Source organism: Giraffa tippelskirchi, chromosome 2, assembly GCF_054371585.1.
Source record: "Giraffa tippelskirchi isolate mGirTip1 chromosome 2, T2T-mGirTip1v1.2.pri, whole genome shotgun sequence".
Lineage (NCBI taxonomy): Eukaryota > Metazoa > Chordata > Mammalia > Artiodactyla > Giraffidae > Giraffa > Giraffa tippelskirchi.
In genome coordinates, this window is record NC_137276.1 from 52,804,889 (window position 1) to 52,831,908 (window position 27,020).

The 27,020-nt window shown below is 44.8% G+C and overlaps 1 protein-coding gene across 3 annotated transcripts in view; it reads left to right on the top strand.

Annotated features, from left to right (window-relative positions):
* The window catches only part of GRID1 (glutamate ionotropic receptor delta type subunit 1), a 677,264-nt gene that overhangs the window by 642,773 nt on the left and 7,471 nt on the right, over window positions 1-27,020 (top strand). For 2 of the 3 annotated variants that reach the window (XM_081563129.1, XM_081563135.1), the window contains exons 14-15: window positions 17,877-18,043; window positions 22,360-22,600. In XM_081563129.1, coding sequence (XP_081419255.1) covers window positions 17,877-18,043; window positions 22,360-22,600 — 408 coding nt within the window. Of the gene's footprint in view, window positions 1-17,876; window positions 18,044-22,359; window positions 22,601-26,884; window positions 26,888-27,020 lie in introns of all 3 variants that reach the window. The other variant, XM_081563134.1, reaches the window with a different exon arrangement.

Genomic DNA, 27,020 nt, shown 5'->3' on the forward strand with positions numbered 1-27,020 from the left:
CCTGTCCAGTACCTACATTTTACAATCCAGATTCCTCAATTCCTTTTCGGTTTTGAAAACACAAATGTGAGAATGTGAGAGAAAACTGACAAGCAGGAAATAAAATACATAGAAAAAATAAGGGAAACCAGAGAGGCAGAAAAGAGAGTGGAATACCATGAGAACAAAACCCATTTTTATTTCTACTAAATGTATAGTTTCGTTGTAGGAGAATGACGGCAGTGGTATTTTCATTGTTTAACAGTTGTTGTCTGCAAAACCCCTTCTCTGGGTCTCCGACTGAGTTCTGAGTGTCTTGACTTTGTAATATACTTGAGCCTTCTTCACGTGATTTAAATCTGTGAAGTGAAAGTGTTACTCATTCAGTCATAACCGACTCTTTGCAACCCCATGGACTGTAGCCCACCAGGTTCCTCTGTCCATGGAAGTTTGCAGGCAAGAGTACTGGAGTGGGTAACCATTCTCTTCTCCAGGGCATCTTCCCAACCCAGGGATCGAACCCAGATCTCCCGCATTGCAGGCAGATTCTTTACCAGCTGAGCCACAAGGGAAGCCCCTTTAAATCTGTGGCCCAACCCAATTCCAAGGGCACTTAGATTAAACATCCCCCAATCCATGCCAACATTTAAAATAAGAGGTTTTGAAAGGAAATATTAGATTATACATTTATAATTTGAAAATATATATCATTTAAATAAATATCACCAAACTCAAAATGGATTAAAGATCTAAACATAAGACCAGAAACTATAAAACTCCTAGAGGAAAACATAGGCAAAACACTCTCTGACATAAACCACAGCAGGATACTCTATGACCCACCTCCCAGAATATCGGAAATAAAAGCAAAAATAAACAAATGGGACCTAATTAAAATTAAAAGCTTCTGCACAACAAAGGAAACTATAAGCAAGGTGAAAAGACAGCCTTCAGAATGGGAGAAAATAATAGCAAATGAAGCAACGGACAAAGAATTAATCTCAAAAATATACAAGCAACTCCTGCAGCTCAATTCCAGAAAAATAAACGACTCAATCAAAAAGTGGGCCAAAGAACTAAACAGACATTTCTCCAAAGAAGACATGCAGATGGTTAACAAACACATGAAAAGATGCTCAACATCACTCATTATCAGAGAAATGCAAATCAAAACCACAATGAGGTACCATTTCACGCCAGTCAGAATGACTGTTATCCAAAAGTCTACAAGCAATAAATGCTGGAGAGGGTGTGGAGAAAAGGGAACCCTCTTACACTGTTGGTGGGAATGCAAACTAGTACAGCCACTATGGAGAACAGTGTGGAGATTCCTTAAAAAACTGGAAATAGAACTGCCATATGACCCAGCAATCCCACTGCTGGGCATATACACCGAGGAAACCAGAATTGAAAGAGACACGTGTATCCCAATGTTCATTGCAGCACTGTTTATAATAGCCAGGACATGGAAGCAACCTAGATGTCCATCAGCAGACGAATGGATAAGAAAGCTGTGGTACATATACACAATGGAATATTACTCAGCCATTAAAAAGAATACATTCGAATCAGTTCTATTGAGATGGATGAAACTGGAGCCCATTATACAGAGTGAAGTAAGCCAGAAAGAAAAACACCAATACAGTATACTAACGCATATATATATGGAATTTAGAAAGATGGTAATGATAACCCTATATGTGAGACAGCAAAAGAGACACAGACGTATAGAACAGTCTTTTGGACTCTATGGGAGAGGGCGAGGGTGGGATGATATGGGAGAATGGCATTGAAGTATGTAAATTATCATATGTGAAATGAATCGCCAGTCCAGGTTCAATGCATGATACAGAGTGCTCGGGGCTGGTGCACCGGGATGACCCAGAGGGCTGGGATGGGGAGGGAGGTGGGAGGAGGGTTCTGGATAGGGAACACATGTACACCCATGGCAGATTCATGTCAATGTATGGCAAAACCGATACAATATTGTAAAGAAAAACAAATAAATAAATACAAAATGAAAGGTTAGAATATTTCTGAAAATAAACAGAAAAGAACCAATCAAATGTATATTTTTCAACCACCTAAACAAGGCTCTAGGAACTCTTGTATCTCTGGGAAGTCTTTTCAAATCTCTGTAAATATTTTGCATAATTATGATGTTAGAGAAAATATATTTTATGCTGCACTTTCTAACACTGTTGTAAAACTTTAAAAACCATTTTAATGGCTACTTAATATTTCATCAAATATATGTAAAATTAAACATTTCCTTCTTGAATAGTATTTGGATCTATTACAATTTTTCACAAATTACAAATAACACTATAATGAACATCTTATTGCCTAATGGTTGTTCAGTTACTATATTTATTTCCTGAAGTCAAATTCTCAAAAGTAGAAACATGGTGTCAAAAAAGGATATAAACATTTAAAGCTCTCGACAAAATATTACTGAGTATTGCCAGAAGCACAGCTTTGAATAAATTACATTCTATCTTGGGGATCAAAAGAATACTCAGGCTTCAGTGTTTTTTTGTTTTTTTTTTTCCATTAAATCCTTGTGGATTTATCTTTAGTAGAAAAAGTCTTTTTATAAATTGGTATTTTTCTACTTTTCTAAAATCCTTTATTGTGATTTATAAAAATTTCTTTCTCTTTCTCTTCGTATAGGTATATATGTATTTTGAATTTATTTTGCTTTATTGTTCTGGGGACTGAATGGAGAAGAAATCACTTTTTCTTCAACTCACTTTTTCCTTGGCCTACATTAGGCAAAATTCATGAATTTTGGTGCATTCGAGGAAATTGAATAGATGGTTAGATACCTACCTTTGATGGTTAGATACCTACCTTTGTTTATTAATCAGAATTGATGTACATAAAAACACCTTCCTCACATGAGTACACAATGATTTGCTCTTTGAAATATTTGAGTTTTTCATTCATTCATTTATTCATTCATTTGTTTGTTAGTCAACTCATTTAGTAGTGCTGAGCTCAGTTGATATGTAAGAGTGTGCTTGATGCTTTCCTCTTTAAATTGAGTTAGGCTTGATGAAGGCTGGTTTGGTATGGTATATTATTTCAAAAATATGTGTTTCCTTTCTTTCTTTACCCACAGTTTTCCTTCCTTCCTTTGGGGCCTTGCATCAGTGTTTGAACAATCAGAAGGTTAATTTAATCGTAATGGCTACCATTAAAGAGGCCTGGGATGGATCAAGGGTGGGAATTTAAGTTTTTTCCAGGCATTAAATTAGCTGAACTGGATTTCTAGACAACTTGTTTATTAATTAGGAAACTAGAGTTTAAAGAGGGCAAGGGACCTTCTGAAAATCAAGTTTGAATCAATATCGAACCCAGGGTTTGAACTCAATACTTTTCTCACTCTAGCTCCTGTGTCATTACCTGGTGACACTCTGCAAAAAATGGAAGTGATGCATGATCAGAATGAAGCCTCAGCTCCTACTGCCACTTACCTAGTGTCTTCATCACAGGAAACCTGAGCAGTTCCTTCCCCTCTCCCCTCCTCTACACACCCAGGATCCTCCTGCTTGGAAAGCCTTCCCTTTCTTTGTTGGCCAGGCTGATTCTTGGTTATCTCTCTGGCCTCAGCAGGAGCATTTACTCTTCCTGACCCCCACTGAAGCTCCTCCTTTCTCAGGGCAGGGTCAGGGGCTCCCTTAACACCCTGTGCGTCCCAGAGTACAGGTTCATCAGATGTCAGCCCATCCTCAGTGCCCTGCCCTGTCACATCCTGACTGGACTCTGAGCCTCCGTAACGTCAGGACTGTCTCTTATTCATTTGTTTCCCAGGGCCTAGAGCAGACGTAGGTGCAGAGGCAACACACATGGACATCCAAATGTTTTATCTTTTTAAAAATCAAACAAAATAAATAATCAGTAAGTGAAAAAGAAATGGTAGCATTTGGAAAGGCACCCATGGGCATCTTTCTTCATGAAGAATGAGCAGGATTGCTGGGATCTCGTTGCAGGGAGAACAAGAAGGAGTGAGGAAGGGTGGGGAGGGCAGGTGTTTAGTCAGTCTCCTGGAGCAGGTTTCCATACAGTTGACTAAGCTGTCCCCCTCATAATGCCCTGCAGCTTAATTTTGTTTGATGATGATTGATTTGGGATAATACAGTGCAAAGATCAAGGAAAGCCCCCTCTGTGCCTCCTTTATTAAATTACTTTGCTTTGGATTTTGAACATTGCCAAACAAATCTCGTTATGAATTCTTCAATTACTTTCTTTTGCGATTTTTATAATTTGGTAGGGTAAGCTCTGGAATAAAACCAATATCCGTACCATCATGCTAACGCTTATTATTTTCAAACTCCTCATTAGAAGGGTGGGAGGATGTTCACTCCCCCTAAACCTGATTTTATTCTTCAGATTTCCTCTGCCCCGTAATTTGCTTTGTACCCAGGTCTCATACACTTCACCTTAGTACAAGCTATAAATGTGGGCTGATTCCGTTCTGTGTGTTCCACTGAGTATTATGGCTTTGAGTTTTATGACTTAAGTTTTTGTATTTTGAACTGAATTGTTTTGTTTTTTGATTACATTAAAATCCAGAAGCAGTAGCTGGTGAGAACAATTTTGATTTATTGTGTCAGTCAAATTATTGGCAGTTTTTGTTTAGCTTATCTTTATTTCCATTTTCTTGGTATAATGTTGTTTGTCCAAGAACAAAGAAAGAGAAGAGGGGAAGGAAAATAACATTTATTAAGAAATTACTATGTGTGGTATTATGTTCATACACTTTGTTTTCACCATTGAGGGCATCTTGTGATATTTTCATTTTGAAAATAAGGAATGTAAAACTCAAAGTTTAAACAATTTGCCTGAATATTATTGCACTCTTTGTACCTCCATGTATTTACATATATAATGGAATATTACTCAGCCATAAAAAGAATGAAATATTGCCACTTATAGCAATAGGGAGGGACCTAGAGAATATTATGCTTAGTGAAATAAGTCAGAGAGACATAAGTATTGTATGATATCACTTATGTGTGATATCTAAAAAATTACAAATGAATGTAAGGCTGTTGTGAGAGCCTTTCTCTCTCTCTCCCTCAAGGCTGACATTTTAGCAAAGGCCATAAAGGAATCCTTAGCTACAAATGGGATTAGAGAATGAGACAACTCTTCAACATAAACCCTGCAGGGATGGTCTCTGAACCAATTAAAGGATAGTTTTTAATATGAATCGTGATCACATACAATTTTACTGCTTCTCTCTTCTTCCTTTATAGTCTGAATTGCCAGTTCCCAAAGACCCTTTATGGCTAAAGAAACACCAAGAGGTGACTGCAGACAGCAAATGCAGGCTGGCCTCAGGGTGCAGTTTCATGGGTCTTGTTGGCACTTTGTCTTGGTGGAGTCAGGTGCTCAGTTAAGACCACATAGCATCCAGTGAATAGAATGTGGGATTAGAGTTAACGAGAACTGGGTTTGTGCCAGAGATGAGATCTTGGCTAAGTTAACTTACTCCTGAACAAAGTTATCTCATCTGAAAAAAGTAGGAATAATAATACTGGGTCTTTCCAGATTTATTGTAAAGTTCAGAGGTGATGTGAATGGATGAATACAATGCCTTGTAAAATGTATTTTAACCCAGTAGTTTTCCAGGGGTGTTCTTTGGGCCTTTAGTATCAGCCTCATCCAGGAACATGTAAAAATGAAATTCATGGGCCCTACTTTAGACCTAATGAATCAGAAGCTGGAGAAGGGATGTTGAGGGGAGGCTAGTCATCTGTATTTGAACACGCCTTTGAGGGGATTCTCACACCCTCTCAAGTCTGAGAACATATGCTTGAGTGAACAGTACTTACTGGCATGATGTTGTTTTAATAATATCAGTAGTTGACTTATTCTTGAATCTTAGGAAGTGACTCTTAGCCAGAAGCCAAGGTGACCATTGATACTATCCATGAACTCAGCCTCTGAAAGATGTTGCAGGAGAAGAAAGGGTGGAGGGCAGACTGGGAGGGGCAAACAGGACATAGCCAATGCAGCTTGCTTTGATTTAAATACCCAGGCTTCTCAGATTCTAGTATTCATGCCCTTAAATTCTGCATTTATCACTTTACACATGTTTATTCAGCACCAACTGTATGCCAGACATTATGCTAGGGCAGTGAAAAGGACATGCATGGCCAAGGGGTTCACATCCTTCCGTGTGTGTGTATGTGTGTGTGTTCATGCCTGTGTGCACACAGGGAGTATCTTCAAGGTCCTATCTCTGGGCTTCTTCATGGAATATTTGACCTCATGGATGCCTGTTCTCTGTGCTGCATGGATTCATGTATTCTTGGGTTGTTTCCCTTTCCTCCATGGGCCTTTCTCATTCTGTATTCTTGTCTCTTCCTAATCTGTTCAATATCTAAGCAAACCAAATTATCCTTTCTTTAGATCATTCTTAATCTTTCCCATGGAATAACTCAGATTAGATTGTTGTTTATCATGGTGTTGGGACAATTTAAAGTTTTGACAAACCACTGAAAATCGATGTGTCCCTTTGGCCTGCTGAGAAGGTTGTTTATGACCCCAGTTTTGCTGATGGTGTACAACTTCAGACTTCTGAGGAAGGAGCTATTGATTCTTCCAAATTAGGGCTTTTTTTTTTTCCTTGGTACCAAACCAGCTTCTCCTCCCTTGGAGATGTAAGAAACCTTCTTCCACTGAGACAGTACTTGGTTCACTAAGATTCTTTCTCCCTAGAGTGCTAAAGGCCCCAAAGGGAAAATAGCTATAAAGCTTCCAGGTGCTGAAGGTGGACTCATTAGCAAAGTTTTTCCAGAATCTGGCAATCTGATAGGAGCCAGCTGCTCAGGGAGCTCTAGATGCCTCTCTGGGGCTACTGATGTTGAACTTTTGATGTGGGATAAGGGAAGGTCACTTGTGGCCAAGGAGACGTGGGATGATGTTCAGGCTGTGCCAGAGTGGCTGGTTCTGTAATCTTGGGCAGTCTTTCCTGAGTCTCGATTTCCTTGGGAAATGGACACAGTTTGTACTGTGGAAGTTTATCCTGAACTATCTTAGAAGAGAATGGATGGGAAAGCATGAAGTAGAATGATTTTCTGGAAGAAGATGTAAAGTGTGACTTTCCTTTGATGTTTGCTTTTAGTAATCTTGGTCTCAACCCTGTGTGATTCCCTCTTCCATTTTGTGCCCTGTCTCAAGACGCTAGAGCCATAATATTCTTTTCCTTCTTAAACCTACTCTCAAGAGAAGATCAGAAATTCATTTCACTGAGGTTTATATCATTGGATCCCAATTTTAGCACACATCAGAGAGATGTGTGAGATTATTAAGAGAGATTATTAAGACAGATTGGTGGTCCCCACTCCTAGGGTCTTTTATTCAGTTGTTCTGGAATAGAGTCTGAGAGTTTACATTTCTCTGTGATGCTGAAGCTCTTGGTCTAGGGAACACTGTCTGAGAACCACTGGTCTGTATTATAAACTTGCTGCTGCTGCTAAGTTGCTTCAGTCGTGTCCGACTCTGTATGACCCCATAGACGGCAGCCCACCAGGCTCCCCCGTCCCTGGGATTCTCCAGGCAAGAACACTGGAGTGGGTTGCCATTTCCTTCTTCAATGCATGAAAGTGAAAAATGAAAGTGAAGTCACTCAGTCGTGTCCAACTCTGTGTGACCGCAGGAGCTTACCAGGCTCCTCCATCCATGGGATTTTCCAGGCAAGAGTACTGGAGTGGGTTGCCATTGCCTTCTCCAGTATTATAAACTTGGAGAATGTTAAAGCTGGAGAAGATCTTAAGGACTGTCTGGATTCATTTTCCATTTTTACAAATTGATAGTGAGTTAGTAAGACTGTGACCCCATCTTACAGGTTTTCTAATTTACCAGGCTGGTGGCTGAGGACAATTTCAAATGTTATTTTCCCCGAGGCAACTGCATTTAATGAGAATCCAAACTTTAAGTTGTAAGGATGATGGCGATGATGATTTTCGTGATCACAAGGATAGTGTCTTATTGTTCAAGTTCCTTTGCCTCAGATACTTTCTGTGCTGTCTCTTCGTGTGAGAAGGTGGGGATTGCTACTCCTGTCTCCTGGATGAGGTGACTCAGGCTCAGAGGGTTCAGGTCCCTGGCCAAGGACACTAGAAAAAAGGCCTGCTCTGCTCATCTCCAGACCCTTGCTCTCACCCACATACCATGCCACACTTTCTATGAAATGGAGTTGAAGATTCTGTGAAGGAAGTTGAGGAATCCAAGAGAAGGTAATGTTAGGGTGAGAGCATTGATGGCCTGAGAAAGGACTTGGCATCCTCTCCACCACTAGCTTTGCTCCTCACTATTCTGTGTTACTCTAGAACACAGGAGTGCAAGAAGCCGGAAGGTAATCATGGTCAGAAATCATTTTGCAGACCTCCTGCCTAGCCATCAGAAACTGTTTTCTGCTGTGATTGCCCTAGGGTGACTCTATCGTCTTGGTCCTCTCACCCAGGCAATGGGCAGCCTCACTTGACCAACCACCATGACAAAACTTCAGTGCTTATGCCTGTGCTCACGGCCACACACACACATGCACACATAAGACATCTCCCCACCAGATGTTCTTGCTGCCCCTTTGGTTATGTTATCTCATTGTCAGCTCCATCCTGTTCATTCTGGTCTGAAGCCAAGAGCTGAATTGATTTTGTACCCTGTGGATGCTTCAGGAAAGTGGCCATGGCATGAATCATGGGAGAGCCCAGCTGCTGTCTCCTGCCACTCCACTCCCCCACTCTGCTGAACCTGCACTCCTTTGCCTGTTTGTTCTGCTCCAGGGGCTGATCCAGGTGAAGGGTCATTATCTTTTGCTCCATGGGTAGCAGGTTTCCTTGCAGCCTCCTGAGGAGGGCATGGGAACACTTCCCAGGGTCCCGCTGATTGTGTGCCTTACATTTTCACGTCCTTTTGGAGGCTGAGAGACCATTGAGATGTCTCCAGCTGAAGATCTCCTTTTTCTAAACTCTGTTTGGTCTCTAGGTGCTTAGTATCTGAGTTCACCTCTCTGCTGCTTCCCTAGGGTCTGTGGTGCTCACATGCACATGCACACTCATGTGTGTGCACACAAACTTCCACACATGCATATGTTCATGCACAGACATTCTCACGGGCACACACACACACCCCACACAGAGCATGTTTCTGACTTAGTCAAGGTAGAGGAATGATTGGCAGGAGGGGTAGAGGTGGGAGGAAAGATGTGTCAATGACAGTTGATGGATTGATCTTCAACTGGGGGCAGCTGGGGGCTGCCAGAAGTAGAAGGAGCTGTTGTTGGTTCCTCTCTGTGTGCTAGGCACAGTGCATTTTCTCCTGTGATTTCATCCTCAGAATACTCCTCTAGGAAGTGATTATTAGCCCCAAGTCTATAGGCTCACCAGGGTTCCCATGCAGCTCAGATGGTAAAGAGTCCACCTGCAATGCAAGAAACCTGGGTTTGATCCCTGGGTCGGGAAGATCCCCTGGAGGAGGGCTTGGGAATCCACTCCAGTGTTCTTGCCTGGAAAACTCCATGGACAGAGAAGCCTGGTGGGCTATAGTCCATGTTGTTGCACAGAGCTGGACATGACTGAGCAACTAACACACACACACTGTAGGTTCACCAAAGAGCCTGGATGTGTCTTCCTCCAGAATCCTGCTCTTTTCACTGCCCTGTGCTCTATGATGGAGGCTGGGTCACTAAAATGACCCTCTTGGGCAACTGCAACCACAAAAGAAACGTTCACTGAGTTGCAGAAAACATCAGGCACTGGAGACTAAAAGAAACCAGCAGAAGTCACCCATGATGGCATGACCCAAAGATAGTGTTTGATACTTGGTTTTGATTCTCCATAAAGATGAAGGTGAAAGAAGAGAGTGAAAAAAACTGACTTAAAACTCATCATTCAAGCAAATCAAAACCACAATGAGGTATCATTTCACACCAGTCAGAATGGCTGCTATCCAAAAGTCTACAAGCAATAAATGCTGGAGAGGGTGTGGAGAAAAGGGAACCCTCTTACACTGTTGGTGGGAATGCAAACTAGTACAGCCACTATGGAGAACAGTGTGGAGATTCCTTAAAAAACTGGGAATAGAACTGCCATATGACCCAGCAATCCCACTGCTGGGCATATACACCGAGGAAACCAGAATTGAAAGAGACGCGTGTACCCCAATGTTCATCGCAGCACTGTTTACAATAGCCAGGACATGGAAGCAACCTAGATGTCCATCAGCAGATGAATGGATAAGGAAGCTGTGGTACATATACACAATGGAATATTACTCAGCCATTAAAAAAAATACATTTGAACCGGTTCTACTGAGATGGATGAAACTGGAGCCCATTATACAGAGTGAAGTAAGCCAGAAAGAAAAACAACAATACAGTATACTAATGCATATATATGGAATCTGAAAGATGGTAACGATAACCCTATATGCGGGACAGAATGAGAGACACAGATGCATGGAACAATTTTATGGACTCTGAGGGAGAAGGTGAGGGTGGGTCGTTCTGGGAGAATGGCATTGAGACATGTGTATTGTCATATGTGAAACAGAGCACCATTCCATGTTCGATGCATGTGACAAGGGCTCGGGGCCGGGGCAGTGGGATGATCCAGAGGGATGGGAGGGGGAGGGAGGTGGGTGGGGGGTTCGGGAAGGGGAACACATGTAAACCCATGGCTGATTCTTGTCAATGTATGGCAAAAACTATTACAATATTGTAAAGTAATTAGCCCCCAAGTAAAATAAATAAATTTATAAAAAAAAAAAAAAACTCATCATTCAAATAAATAAGATCATGGCATCCAGTCCCATCACTTTATGGCAAAAAGATGGGGAAACAATGGAAACAGTGAAAGGCTTTATTTTCTTGGTCTCCAAAATCATGCAGACAGTGACTGCAGCCATGAACTTAAAACACGCTTGCTCCTTGGAAGAAAAGCTATGACCAACCTAGATAGCGTATTAAAAAGCAGAGACATTACTTTGCTGACAAATATCCATATCGTCAAAGCTATGGTTTTTCCAGTAGTCATGTGTGGGTGTGAGAGTTGGACCATAAAGAAAGCTGAGCACTAAGGAATTGATGCTTTTGAATTGTGGTGTTGGAGAAGACTCTGGAGAGTCCCTTGGACAGCAGGGAGATCAAACCAGTCAATCCTAAAGGAAATCAATCCTGAATATTCATTGGAAGGACTGATGCCGAAGGTGAAGCTCCAATAGTTGGCCACCTGATGGGAAGAGCTGACTCATTAGAAAAGACCCTGATGCTGGGAAAGATTGAAGGCAGGAGGAGAAGGGGATGACAGAGGATGAGATGGTTGGATGGCATCACTGACTCAATTGACATGAGTTTGAGCAAGCTCCAGGAGTTGGTAATGGATAGGGAAGCCTGGTGTGCTGCAGTTCATGGGGTCACAAAGAGTTAGATACAGCTGAGCGACTGAACAACAAAAGTTAGTTCTTACATAATTTTAAAAGGATATCACAATGTAAGTACTCTATTGCACAGGTTCTTTTTCACCAAACAATATAATACTGGTTACCATTTATGTAGTACTCACCACATGCCAGGTAAAACCCTAAGCATGTTGCATTTACTGAGGGATTTAATCATCATCATAACTCTGAAGTATGGACCATTTTCCATCCAGGGGAACTGAGGTTCAGAGATGTTAAGCATCTTATTGGCGCTCACACAGCCAGCAAAAAGTGGAGTTGGTATTTGTATCCATATGGTTGGAGTCCAGAACCCAGGCTGGTTCTTCTTTACCATGGACAGTTTGTTTCTCTTAGCAGGGTATGTTCTTTTAAAACAGCATAGTAACGGTATCATAATATTCCATCATCTAACACATCATTTACCTAGCTGATTCTCAAATGTTGAGCATTTAAATTGTTTCCAATTTTTGCTAGTTTAAACAGTGCCCTGAGAATCTTTGTACAAACATCTTTTCTGAAACTAATTCCTTAGAGTGAATCCCTAAGGGTAGGTTTGCTACATATGCATTTTAAAAGCATTTGATTCTCCCCACCACATTGCCGTTCCAGAAATATGCCAGCCACATTCCTACCAGCAGACTGTAAAATTGTCCTTTTCTTCATAGATAGTCTAGATTTTACTGTTGCATCTTGTGATTTGGCCTAGTGCGTAATAATGGATCACAGTAGCCAGGATTCAGGCTACGTGTGGCAATGTGTTGTCATTTTGTAAACATGATCGTAGGAGCTAAAATTTGGGATGCTAAGCTCTGCTTTGTGAGGGTAAAGGGTGGATAATGTGTCACTGGATGTTTAATGCCCATGAGTCTGCGTCAGGTTTCCAAGGCGTCCCTCATACCCTAACACCCCCATCCACAGACAGCACAGGCTCCTGTGTCCTGCCTCACAGGTGTCAGCCATTCCATTCCATGAACCACCTCTAAAGCTGGAGGAAGACAGTCATTGGGGCCAAAGAAACCTATGCTCTCCTCTCTGCCCTGCTCGGATGCGTAAAGGGAGGACTGGAGAAACTGCTATGGTGCCTGATCCTCTGAGCACTTCCCAGGGGAATGCTGCTGGTGATAGAACCCACGGGAATGGCAATGACAGTCTTTCTCCTGGCTCTACTACTCATTATCTGGATTTATTTGGGACAAGTAATTTTATTTTTCTGAGTCTCAGTTTCCTCATCTGTAAAATGGGGTTCATGTTCAGCCCCTCAAAATTGTACCATGGAAAAGGAATCAGGTTTCTGACAACCTAGCATCCAGCAGGTACTTCATACCTACCCTGGACTTGGCAATGCAGACGCCTGATTTCCTTTAGCACTTCTTTTTTGAGAGCATTTGTATTTGATGTTTGTAGCACCTGCATTCTTGTTTGGAGGGATAATGTGTTTGCTTGTCCCTTTCCAAATGCAGTTAGGATGGAGTAGAAGAGTGTTATGAAGTTCTTGCCTCCAAGGCTGTTGTCTCGGAAAGTTTGTGCCCCAAGTGAGTTCTGGGAAGGGCTGAATCAGTGGTGCAATGAAGGGCGATGCAGTCTCATTTTATTACCAGTGTGCAGCCATGGAGATGAGTCATCCAATATCCCAGCTCACTTGTGGCTCTGTATATGGTGTCCAACCTTCCTTCAGCAAAATAGGCTGATCATGTTCCCCCAAATGTAGGGAGGATGCTCTAAGCACTGGAGTCAGATAGCCCCATGGTCTGTGTCCCCTTTCATTTGTAGTAGTGCATCATTTGTAGTAGTGCATCATTTGTAGTAGTGCATCATTTGTAGTAGTGCACCAGTGTGTGGGTGGAGGAAGTGGACTTCAGGGATGGTCTTGGATTCTGTTTGCTAAGATGCTTCCCGAGAGACAAACTAGGGGTGGTCTGTGTACCTGCTGCTGTCCTGGCTTCCTGGGAATGAATGCTCAGATGCCCTTGACTTTCTCCAGTGTCAAAGCTGTTCTCTCCTCTTTTCCCCAGAGTCCTCACATCTCTTCTTGTATGTGTGAGCCAAATGCCTTTTCTTTTTCTTGTAGGGAAAGAAAAGAGTGAAATGAAGCCAAATGTTTAGATGCAGGCCAGGAATATAAGGGAGACTTTCCCAGGCGTTTGGGTCATGTCAGGCAGCTGGTGACCTGAGAAACTGGAGAGCTCTGGCAGACCTTTGTGTTCTGTTGAAAGGCAAAGGTGCCTCTGGGAGCACACAGGACAATGGAGACAGGACCTAGTACCTATGTAGTGTGTGATAGCATAGATTGTGTAACAAGATTAAAGAAAATATTTTCATCAACTTCTCCTAAGAATCATCACTAATCCCACTCCATTATGTAACATTCCTGTCCATCTTTTGGCATATTACCTTTCGCATGCATACAAAACAGTAAGTCAGTGATTAGAAATGAGGAATACACTTAATATTATAAAAGGCCAGCCAGAGGTAATTTAACTCATTAAAGATATGAAGTCTAGTATTTGTTTCTGTTTGGTTTTAATGCAAAATACAAATCTATGGTACCGCTTTCATTTTTCCCAAGCTTTATGAAATGAACATCAATAGTCTATTTGTAAAGAGCTCACTGCCTATTGAGCAAACTCCAGGTGATAGTGAAGGACAAGGAAGTCTGGTGTTCTGCAGTCCATAGGGTCACAAAGAGTTGGACACAACTTAGCAACTGAACAACAACATTGCCTATTACTCCTAATCTCAGATAACATTCCTGTTAACTCCCCACAGCCCCCTGGGAAGTAGGGGAAGGACAGGGCTTGGAGACACAAGAAAGGATGAGGTTGTATGAAGAGGAAGTGGCAAAAGAGCCACCCTGTAGAAGTATTGTTCCATGTAACCAAGGGACTCCCAGGCTCCTGCAGGAAGGTGTCTGGTTCACCCTTTTCTTTCGCTGTGAGGAACAGCCAATGGCACACAGTTGAGTAGAGACTAGATTCCTGCCAATACTCTGTCTTCCCAGGAGACTGGAGGAAAATCCTAAACAGAGAGAAGTAGTTAATATAAATAGGAAATGACAAATGTCCTGCATTGTGAGAGGTCTCTGGCATGGAGTTGAGGAGGAGGAGGATGCAGGGTGGAGGAAGAGTGGTAGAAATGCCTTCACGGTGGTAGTAGAGGTGAGATAAGGGGCTGAGCTGCAGAGAAGGGAGCTGAACCATGAGTAGAATGGCAGAGATGCCCAGACTTAAGAAAAGCAGAAGATGAGCCTGTGATAGGAGGGGAGAGAAAACGAGGAAACTCTTGGATCTCTCAGAGGCAGATTTTTGACATATTTGACAAACCCCACATATGGAGAAGCTAGAACTTTTGGATAAGCAGCACAGAGTAAAAAGATGGATACATAATTACAAAGGGCCTCCTGGAAAACTGATTCTGATCCTAAAGGAAGAGTATTAGGGAGGTTATGGGGCATTCATTCTGCATGGAGCAAGAAGAGGGTCTATATACAGGTGATATAGCCATGATGGTGGCACGTTTGGGTTTCTTATAGCTGGCATTCAAAGTGATCCTGAGAGTATGGTCCTACCTAAGAAGCCTTCTGTCTCATACAGGGGCTGTGACACACCAGGAAGATTGGGGAGCTGTCGGCAAGGTCCAGGAAGTTGTCCTGGAAACTGATGGACCTGGGAAGCTCAGGGAAGGTTTTGGTGGTACATTTTGCACAGCATGAGACTGAGGCTGGGAAAGGAGGACCTAGGAAGCTCTGGGATGCTGAGGAAGTGAGGAAGGGATGTTGGAGATGAAGAGTCTTTTATAAGGATAGAGCCCCATTACAACTGTAGCATCTGAGTTGGCCCACATATAAGATGTGGCACCTAAGGCTTTCCAGGTCCTCCTTGTTCTGGTGTCAACCTATAGATTAGGGACCAGTCACATGCTTCTCGAAGAAGGTATATGGTAATAAATGTGGGCCCTGTTTACAAACAGGGAGAGTGAGGGTCTATGGTCATTCAGAAACTCAAGAAGGAGGACTTCTATTTTCTTGCCCTGACTACCTTCCCAGTTAGCAGGGATTTGTAGCTGAGACATTGCCAGCATCCCTCCCATATGTTTTCTGCCTTCTCAGCTTAGGCAGCAGGACTACAGATGCAGCTTCCTTCAGGCATCTGTGTTCACCTGTCTCTTAGCCCAAACTGGAACCACAGATTCATGTGGCTTGATGGATCCAAGTGGCCCATTAAAAAGGTCCACAATGGGCTTTTGTCAGAGTCAGTTCCCACTCGAGCTGGGCCAGCTTATTTCTTTCTCCTTCTTGGGACATCACTTGAAATGCAGAATCGAACTTGATCTTAATTCTTCCTTCAACATGACATGCCCTTTTGAAATCGTGCAAATAACAATGTCTGATTGTCATGCTGAATTGTGAACATGGTTTATGAAATGCTCCAGAGTTGGATGGAAGCCAAATATTAGGTCATAAGTCAACATTTTGTTGAGAGACTCGGTTACTAAGAGGTGGAAAATGTACATCTTTTCATGAGAAAACATGTTTGCCAGCAGGAAGAAATTGCAAAGACTGTTATCTTCCCATGTGGAGGGAGAGAGATGGGTATAATTTTGCAACCTGGGTCAACGCCCTTTAGGGACTCCTGAAACTGACTTGGCCAAGGAAAGAGGCTCTGAGGTAATATTTGGGTTGTTCCCTGAGGTGAACATCAACGGGTGGTGTGGTGTGTGTCATTTCTTACAAGGTCGTCCAGAACAATTGTGTGAATGACTGTTCCTGGCAAGGGGAGGCCACCACACTCTGTCCACAAATCCTTCAGATGGAAAACTCCTGAGGAGAAAATAAGCCATCTTCCCCGGTGGCTCAACTGATAAAGAACCCACTTACCAATGCAGGAGATGCAAGAGATGTGGGTTTAATCCCTGGGTCAGGAAGATCCTCTGGAGAAGGAAATGACAATCCACTCCAGTATTCTTGTCTGGAGAATTCCATGCACAGAGGAGCCTGGTGGGCTACAATCCATGAGGTCGCAGAGAGTCAGACACAACTGAGAACCCATGCCCCATGGCCTATGGGCACTTAGGGTCCCCAAAGAAGCAAAATTCTGACAGACTTCATCTAAGCAGCTATGGCATTCTCTGGAAAATCTCAGGGGACATGAAGACTCAATTGAACAAAAGCAGTAAAGTGGAATAATACACCTGACAGTGTCATGAGGCTTGTGGCTTCCCAGCTTGACCTGTGATGTTTCAGCCCCATCGCCACCCCAGACTGGGATCTTCTAGCATCTAGTATGAGCTACAGTAGGAAAGAAGAAGGCACAGAGGTGTCTGTATGTTCACTAGAGAATTAAAACCAGGCTCTTTCCTTCACTAAGAACCTGATGCTCTATTTTGAGCTGGCCAAGTGACAATGTCTAGCTTGCATTTTCTTCCAAAAAGCAAGCAGCTCATATTCCTTCTGAGTGCCTAAACTCCAGGCCAAGTCAGGATTATAGCTCAGGAGGTGGCGCTAGTGGTGAAGAACCAACCTGCCAGTTCAGGAGACATGAGAGACAAGGGTTTGGTCGGGAAGATCTCCTGGAGAAGGGCATGGCAACCGACTCCAATATTCTTGCCTGGAGAATCCCATGGATAGAGGAACCTTGCAGGTTACAGTCCACAGGGTTGCAAAGAGCTGACATGACTGAAGCAACTTAGCACACTTGCATAGAATTTAAAGTCAGCAATGGATGGGTGTGATGGAAAAGGACTTGAGCTGTGGCCAAAGGCAAGTTCCTGATGGAATAATCTGCCATTGTTGTGTGGATATAGAAATACTGACAGCAGAAACCTGTTCTTGTGTGTGAATGTGAACTTACAGGTGTGTGTGTGTGTGTACACCCTTGTGGCACCATAACAATCAAGACCCTATCCTTAATGGATTCTTCCCCAGACAGAGCAAGTCTGTGACTTAGATACCAAGTTGCAGCTACTCAGGGACACTGATCCTAGGGCTGTCTCCCATGTTCACCTAAAGCAGGGCTCAGTCAGGTTCTAAGTGGAAATTAAATGAATACTATTGTGCAGCCCCCTAAATCTCTGATCAAGAAATTTCAATTCCCTGGGGTCAGACTTTCTACAGTCTCCAAGGTGAGCTTGCTAATCTGAGAAACAGATCCATGCCACTGCAACCAAGAGGCTAGCTTAGAGCCCACATGTAGCTCACCGTACCCACCTCTTTCTGTGAGATGTGCAGAGACAGTATTGCATCCTTCTATGTCTAATCACAGTGAGTGGCATCAACCAGGGGTGGACTTTGCAGATCTGAAAATAGGAGAGTTTGCTCTGCCAGCTGATTGGGCAGGAGGACCATTTAGGAGGGTCCCCAAACCCCACCACTGAGATTCCTCACTGCTCAAAACTAATATGGGAGGCCATATCTGCCTAACCTCAAGGTGATTTTGGTCTTTCAGGCAAAGAAGGGGAACTATGCCTTTCTGTGGGATGTGGCCGTGGTGGAGTACGCAGCCCTGACAGATGATGACTGCTCCGTGACCGTCATTGCCAACAGTGTGAGCAGCAAGGGCTATGGGGTCGCCCTGCAGCACGGCAGCCCCTACAGGGATCTCTTCTCGCAGAGGTAGGCATGGTCAGTGGGGAGATGCTGACAGCTCCTGTGCTGGTGTTGGGGTTTAACCTTCATTCGGGGCATGAGAGCCAACACAACTTGTTGATTCATCACGTTTTCTTCAGCGCCAACTGTGCATCAACACATGCTCCTCCCCACACCACATCCCCAAATCATCCTGGGCCAGGTCCTGGAATAAAAAGAGGAAGTATATGTTGCCTTCCCATGAAGCTGCATAGTCTTAGTGGGAGCTGTGATGTGAGCAGGCAATGCTGGAAAAGGGAATTCAGTGAGACTGAGAGGATATTCTGGGGGTGAAGAAGGGTAGAGGAGGGCATCTAACCAGACCCAGAAGACCAGGGAGGACTTCCCAGAGGAGGTGGCACCTGAGGCCTGAAGGTTGAATAGGAGTTAGCTAGATATAGCTAGTAATTTAAAATTAAACGAAAGATTAATTGAATCTGGCAAAGTCCCAGTGATAACTTCTTAAGATAAGTGTGAAGTGGGACAGATTGGTGCAGTGGGGCCAGAGAAGCAAATTGACTCCATATTCACCTGCATATGGGCTGAGGGAGCAGGTGTTACCTGCTGTGGCAGGAGAGGGACCTGGCCCTCAACTGCCTGCCTCCTCCCCATCCTTTCCAGATCAGCTTCCTGGTAATTAACACTAGCAATTGTGGGCATATCGGGGGAAGGTGTGGGGACAACACTGTAGACAGGGGTGTTCTGGACTAAGCAAAACCCGTAGACCTCATCCACCAGCAATGACTATGCGTGTCTAGCTTGCATTGGCCTCTTTACTTCCTCTTTAGATTTTTCTGGTGCAAGTCCATCCCTTGAGCTTAATCTTCTCTGGGTTCTTGGGCATGATCAAGTTTCCAAGTGTTCGGTCTGGACACCTGGCCAGCCTCCTTGAGGAACACAGTCTCTCGTCATCCTACCCCCATTTCTTGCTCCCCCGTAGGAACTTTTCTTAGTCTTTGACCAGGTTACCTGGCCCCACCAAGAGGGTGTAGGTGAAGAGCATGGGTGAGCTTGGTGGCCTTTTCCAAGGAACCAGCCTGCTAACAGGGGCTCTTGTCCCCAGGGATGTCTAAGCCCACCACTCACATATGTATGTGGGGTGACGTCCTGGCCAGTGAAGGAGCAGAACCAAAATCCAGACTATGGCTAAAGCATCCAGGTGAAAAGGCCAGCAAGACACTGAGGTTTAGGGGCAGCCCCCAGTTGCCCAATGAACACATGCTTTCCAGAATGGAGGAGCAGCCACTTGGAGGGGCCAGAGTTGCTAAAGACCACTCATTTAACATCCTGAAGCTCAGAGAGGTAACGTGTGCTGAGGGCGGCTCAGGCAGCTACTGACAAAGTTGAGAGGAGAAAGCAGGTTCTCTAAGCCCCAGTGCTGTGCCCTTGTGGCTGTTAGATCTCTGAGCCTTACTACGTCCTCCTACCTCCTAGATGTCGACTGGGCTCTTCTGACCATGCGCACCCAAGCCTAAACCCCATCAGGGAAAAGCCAAGGAGGAGGGCCTGCAACTAACTCATTCATTCAGTGGCTTGTTTGCAAAGCTGGGGAAAGGGGTAGAACTAACTAAATTCAATTAGGCTTTTGGGTTTTCTCTAGAACTTAATCAAGTATATATCCTCTGCCTCCCTTTGCTCCCTGGAGCAGAGAAGGATGACATGAGAGAAGGAGGAGTAGTGATTTATCAATTGCTTGGATTAAAGGCACAAAGAAAGGATGGCTTTCCTCCAAGATGTATAAGACAGTGGTGTTCTTGAGGTTTACCCTATTTGGTTTTCTGAGATGGGATGGTCAGGGAATTCCCCAAGCCATCTACCTGTGATCACCTCTCTGAAGCAGATGGTAAGGGGACTGTGGGACCAGCACAACAGCATCAGCACCACCAAGACAGCTAATGTGCCCCAAGATGGTGCTCACAGAAGTGAAGGGTCCCCACTACAGAAGGCTTACAGTCCCCATGCACTCAAAGTGCTCAGAGATCGCTTGAAAGTCTACTGAAGTGAACACTGACACACCGGAGAGGAGAAAGCTTGGTTCTCGACTAGATCGTTCAGTGGACATGAACAGCAGTGGCTAGTCCAGTTCCTGTGATATTTTAGCAGGAAGTGATTAATTATTCCCTGCTTTCATCAGAAGGCCATGTGCTCTGTGACTGTAAGTAAATGGCCCCAGTGAACTGTGCTGACCCCCTGAAGTATTGTCCTTCCTGAGCTACAAGCATTCTCCACTTCCCTCACCTGGGCAGATGGGTTTGTACTTGGGGGAAACACTCAGGACTTCAGGTTTCCAACTTACTGCTGCCAGTGGTTCTTAAAGAGGCCCCATTATATGATTCAGGCAGAATGGTGAGCCGCCCCTATGTGGGTCATGCCTGAGAGGAAGATGGCAGGTTCAGAAAACAACGAACATTCCATGCCATTGACAGAAAGAGTCCTGTGGAAATAGCAGATCCCGGCCTTCTCTGGAATTTCTGTAGCTTTCCTTCCCTGAGTCCCAAGAACTAAGATGTTTTTTTGAATACCAATGTGTGTTCCCTTGCTTTGGTAGAGGACTGGGTCTTTAGGCTACAGTGTGTGTGTGTGTGTGTGTGTGTGTGTGTGTGTGACTGGGGTTGAATGCTGTAGCCCTTTTGTGGACCATGGCATGCAGAGTAGGCATTCAGCAAATGTTTAGCAACTTAATAGCCATTTATAGAGCACCTACTGTGTAGCAGGCTCCACGGCTATTGACTACAGGAAAGCACCTGCAATTATATCTGTCTGGAAAATAGAAGGACTGGCTTCAGGAAGTGGCTATTATCGCTCTGGTTTACTCACAGGCAGGAGTAGAGATTATTATGGTGTACATTAGTTTAGCCTTGTTCCAGGAGTCATTCTATGCCCATGACTTGTTTTATCTTTCCTCTGTTGCTTACATATTTAAGTTTTCCTTTGAATCTGCTTGTTTGTTTTTCTTTTATTCTTTGTTTTCCTATACATTGCCTTACATTCTTCCTGGAATAGTACTGGGCATAAAAATGCATACAATTATAAAGAGCAGGAAGAGGAGAGCGTCAGCAGAATGAAGCTACCTGCCTAACATCTCAGTTAGTGAGTAGAGGAGCAGGAAACCAGCCCTACGACCCCTCTCTGGTCAGTCTCACATACCCTAGGCCGGAACTGACTCTCAGAGAGGAGAGCACACTGACTGCATTTAGCAGCCTGGCATTCTGGAAAGAGCTTGGCCTCCTGGGTCAATGTGATCCAACTCTGAACAGCAGCTTTACCCCTTGCTAATTGCAACTGGGGGCAAGTTATCTAGATTTTGAGCCTCAGGTCTCCCATCTGTAAACCTAGAAACTAATTTGCAGGCTATTGTGAGGATTAAAACAATATAAAATGATCAGTCCGTACTATGTTCTCAATAAAAGGCAGCTCATGTCAGTATTGGATGGATAGGGCTGTGGGTCAATATGGCACCAGATTTCACTTTTCTGTGCCTTCATTTTCTTCTCTGTAATAATGGGAACATGGAAGTAGCCTTCTCAAATGGTTGACATGAGAATTAAACACTGTTTGTCAAGCACTTAGGAGATTTCCTACCACACAGGTATGCTAAACTCATGTGAGTTATTTGATGCTTACCTGTTGGCTCCTTGATGAGGTCTTGCCACACCCCCTAGTCCAGGCCATCCTCCCACTGCACCCTTTCTTCATACCTCTCCTTTCATTTTGTTGTATTGATCACAGCTTCTGTCTCTACATTGATTCATCTAATTGTTTCAGTGTCTGGGTAGATGTGTCTAGACTGTGCCCTCAGCAGTGTTGAATGTTGTACTTGGCACAGATCAGATACTCCTCAAATCAAATGAGTGAATAAATGAATGGTTTGTTGAATTCTAGTAGGAGCGACTTAGGATGTAGTTAACTGACATTTGAAAGTGAGCCTTTTAGTAGGTCCACAGTCTGAGTGTTTGCATCATCCATTTCTGTAATTTCCTGATTTTATTCTCAGAGTTTGCCCCAGGATCCCACATGAAGGATCCTTACATGGTATGCTCTTGGACTCTGCCCATGGGCAGTGGGACAGGGTGGGAGAGGACATGAGAACTCTGAGGAGAATGACAAAATCTGATAAGTACTTTGAGAAAGGTGTTTTGACAGCAGAGTGGAGAATGAATTGCAAAGTGAAAAGCTGAGACAGAAAGCCATTCTGATGGTTCAGAGTTGTCTGTGGAGACACCGGCACGGTTGGGAAGGGACCAGGGCCCCACAGTTGTGTGGATGAGGCCAATGCTGTGGCTCACTTGGGGTGTATCTTGCAGGATCCTAGAGCTTCAGGACACTGGAGACCTGGATGTGCTCAAGCAGAAGTGGTGGCCGCACATGGGCCGCTGCGACCTCACCAGCCACACCAGCGCCCAGGCAGATGGCAAGTCCCTCAAGCTGCACAGCTTCGCTGGAGTCTTCTGCATCTTGGCCATCGGCCTCCTCCTCGCCTGCCTGGTGGCTGCCCTGGAGTTGTGGTGGAACAGCAACCGGTGCCACCAGGAGACCCCCAAAGAGGTCCGTGCCCTGAGCCCTGCTTCTCCTTTCTGCAGCCTAGAGGCAGGAAAGGCCCCCTGGGCGACTTGGCGGGTGGTTCTCTTCCAGATAGTATTTGCCCAAACCGCTTGTCTGCAGACAGCAGTGTTTTATACTGGGGAATGGTGACATTGTTTTATTTTGTACTGAAAGCCACAGAACAAATGAAGGGGGTGTTTTCATGCTTGAACAAAATGCCAAGGCACCAGGCATGGCCACTAAAGTCGTGTATCTATCTATAGAGCGGGTACAGCATGAGCAGCGCCAGAGAGCCCTTCCCCACCCTGCCCCGCCCATGTGCCTCCACCCTGACCTGGAGAGACCAGCTGTAGGGTAAGAGAGGAAACTGCATTCCTTCCTGGTTCTCCTTGTTCACCCAGGGCCAGGAGCCCTGCTCTCCCAGCATGTTGAAGGGGGATCGGCTCCTGTCCCCTCATCATCCCTTCTTCCTCTCTCCCTGCTTTCAGGGCCCAGCCTTGCCTCTGTCCCTCCAGGGACACCCAGCACAGGGACCACTGTGGCTTTGTTCTGATTCCAGCTTCTGGGCACATTTCCTTCCCTATGTGTGCCAGCCACAGCTGATTCTGCCCTCCACACTTCCTTCTTTTTGGGTTTTGCTGGTTTTCAAGCTCAATATTTTTTTGGTACGGGGTGGCAGGGGTGGAGAGGATGGAGTATAAAGTCTTCATGAAGTTCTCTTGGAACCAGTGCCCCTAAAGGAGGGTGGCAAGGTGCATCATTTGGTAATGATGCTCTCCTGGCTGAAACTATACACAGGCACTGTAGCACAAGCCCAGCCACTCCAGTCATTACCTGATACATACATCTCAGCTACTTCTTGAATCACAGCTTCACTTATAAATGATGTTGACACAAGCAGGTGTAAATTTCAAACAAGGAGCAATGAAGTAACCTGCATCACGTTCAAAGAGGCAGCATCACCATGGACACCATCCCTGCAGCCTAGAAAGACTGACTGGTCATGGCCGCATATATCAATCTGTAACAGAGTCCCTGGCATGGCTGGGAGTGAGGGCAGACCCACCATTCACACCAGGCAGTGAGCTCTTTGCCATCGTACTTAGATTTTGCTGAAAAGAGCTTGCTGTTTGATTCAGCATGTCTCAAATGTTCTGAGGATATCCATCTTTCTCTCACATCACCTGTACACCTCCATGTGAGGAATGCAAGGCTAGAGTTTCCCACAGACTCAGGGCTCTCCTGTCACTCCTGGGCCATAAGAGAGAAGAAGGACAATATTTGAGGAAAGCCCACTGAAAGGAACAGTTAATGATTCTATCCTGAACTTCTTTTGCTACTGGAAAATTTTCAGTGAAGTTAATAGCAAATGTCCCTTAGGTTAGGGGAGGAGGACAGGTTTTTCCTGTTGGTTGAGCAATGCACTGTCACGGAGGCACCATGCTAGGGTGTTGCAGGCAGTGTGGAGCCCAGGAGACACAGGCCCAGTCCTCCAGAATGTCCCTTGAGGGGCAGGTACTGTGAGAGGCATTTTTGTCTGCTTCCAGTCATGTCTCCTGGCATCCCCTGGTTCAGTATCTAATGCCAGGTCCAGTCCGGACAACCCAGATGAATTGTCACTGAGAGAGAGAGGTGACAGGGCAGGGCGGGTGGAGGATTACTGGAGAGACACAGAAGGCAGAGGCAAAAAGAGAGGCAGACCAGGGAAAGTATGAGATGAGCTAGCTGAGAGGAACAACTCCTTTCTTGTCTGAAAAGTATCCCATCTTCCTTTTTGGCTTCTACACAAGCCCAGAGCTCTGGGAGGTGTGATGACTCTGTCTACCCCATGCTGGTCACCCTGCCCCAAAGGCAACATCTCCTCTTCAGCTTGAGGATCAGTACCGATCCTTCATCACTCAATTCTAACAATCCAAAGCCCCAGGAACTCTTCACTAACCAGCATCACTACCCTCTGTAACCTTTCCATGTCCCTTATGGGCTGGGTGCCCCTGAGCCCTGGATGGAAACTGTAGTTCATTCCAGGATGGCTCTGATCAATGGACGATGGAAACCGCTTGGCTGACCTCTGCCACATCTGCCCACATGGAGGTAAGCCCCCTAAGGACAGAGACTGTGTCCTTATAGGCATACTTATTAAAGGAAGAAGGAGAGAGGAAGGCAGATATTTCCTTTGAAAACCAGAAACTCGTAATAACGGGAAAACTGGAATATTCCCTCCTTTTACCATGTAACACCCAAATGGGCTGGAGGAAATGCAGCTGTGTGTTATTCAGCCTGCATCTATATCGACTCTCTTTCCTATCTGGAGCAGGCTAGCGTCCCTGGGCAGAAAGTTTCACATTTTCTAAGCACTGCATCCTCTTGGGTCTGAGATCCTGGGGCATCAGCAAGGAAATTAGAGTAGAGGAGGCTAGAGTGCAAAGCAGAGACTTGCTCTAAAGGACTTAGATGCCAGGCCAAAGGGATTACAGCTCATCACAGGGAACAGGGACCAGGAAAGGGGTTGAGACAACAGATTTTAGAGGCATATATTTAAAACCTTTGACAAATAATGATGGTATTTAATCCAGAACTACTTTGTGTTACTGGTTGCCTGTATTTTATGGAGCTGCATTTGCAATTAGGTGAGAGTGTCTGCTTGAGCTTAGAATGCTTCATTTTGGGCCATTGGCCATATTTCTTAAAAGCCAGAAACCTGTCTTTGGGTGGTGTCCTAGTCGTATTTAACAGCTTATGCCGCGACGTCTTCAGAGTTTAGACACCTACTTGGGAAAGAGTAGTAATGTACCTTCTGCCTCTTAATATTCATATGGATTTGAGGTCATATTTTTTCTAAGGAATCAGACGATTATGTAGTTATCCAGTGCAGGTGAGTGCACCCTGCTCCGCAGATGCAGTAAAGAGCCGCCCTGTAGATTTATGGGAGAAGTGGAGCCATTGCTCTGAGAATAAAATATTCATGAAATAAAGATGAGAACTGCACAAATGAGAGATGACATGAGAAGTGGGGGAATGAATCGTCTGTCGCTGGGCTGGGAGCTTGGAATTCTTGTTGCTTCCTGCTGTGTCTGCTCTCCCCCAGACCCTGCTTCCACTGCAGACAGGGGCTGACAGAGGCGGGGCAGGGGGCAGGCAGTACGGGTGGAGCAGCAGCCCGGCTCCTCTATTCTGGCCAGTGGGCTAGTTTTTATCTGCAAACTCCCACAATGCGCTCCTGCTCTCCGGGGGAGATTTGTTGCTGGGGACATTCCTCTCGAATGAACACCTTTCCCCACCTCCATCCTCTAATGTAGAGTCTCTACATGTAGAGACTTCCTCTCCGGCATCTTTGCCCTCTTCCTTTATACCAACCTCACAGTGTTACTCTGAGGTTCAACGAGGGATGGTGTATGAATTTCCTTAATCAGCATCTGACCCATGGGAATGTGCTTGGTGGATGGTGCCCAAGTGGTTGCTCTGTCTCAAGGACCCTGTGATGGGCAGAAATGGGCTATGGGGAAGAGGAGTCACATCTCAGGGTACCTTCTCTATGCCAGGAAAAGTACATGTTATCTTTTTCTTTTTATTGGATTAAAACATGAAATACTTATTTTAGAATTTCTGTGGGTCAGGAACCCAAGTGTAGTTTAGCTGGGTCTTCTGTCTCAAGGTCTTTCATTTGATGTAATCAAGTTGTTGAGCATGGCTGGGGTCTCATCTGAAGGCTCTACTGGGGACAGATCCACTTCCAAGCTCTCTCACATGGTTGTGGACAGGGTTCAGTTCCTTGTTGGCCATTGGGCTGAAGGCTTCATGTCCTCACTGGATGTTGGCCAGAGGTCATCATCAACATGTTTGCACATGGGCCTCTCCATAGGGCGGCTCACAACCTGGCAGCTGGTCTGTTCATTGTCACTGTCATAGTCATCACTGCCATCACGGTTGTTGCTTCTCAGGTGGGGATAGGTTAAGAAGCCTTCCCAAACCAGACTTGGGATCTGCCTCTGTGGCACTATTAGAAATATGGACTCCCAGGTCCCACTCCATGGATTCAAAGCTGAACCTGGGTCTTTTTTTTCCCCAAGGCCCCTGCATGATTCTCAGGTTCCCATGTTATCTTCTTCACTCTTTAGATTCTCTTCCACAACATTTGAGGAAGGCGTCCATGTCCCTGGAGAAATAGGACTCATAAGTAGTAGGGGCAGAACTGGAATAGGAATTATGTGTCCACCACTGGGCCTGGCATTGGGAGTGTGCAGGAGCAGAGGTTCCTACCTAGCTTTTCCAGATGGTTTGGGGATGAAGGATGTAACTGAGAACTCTTCCTAAGACAGGATCCTGGCTTTTAGCTAGATATTTACATCCTCTGAACCCCAGAGGGATTAGGTTTAGCCCCAAACCAGAGGGGTTCAGAGCTTGTGACTGTTGAGCCTGGCCCAAT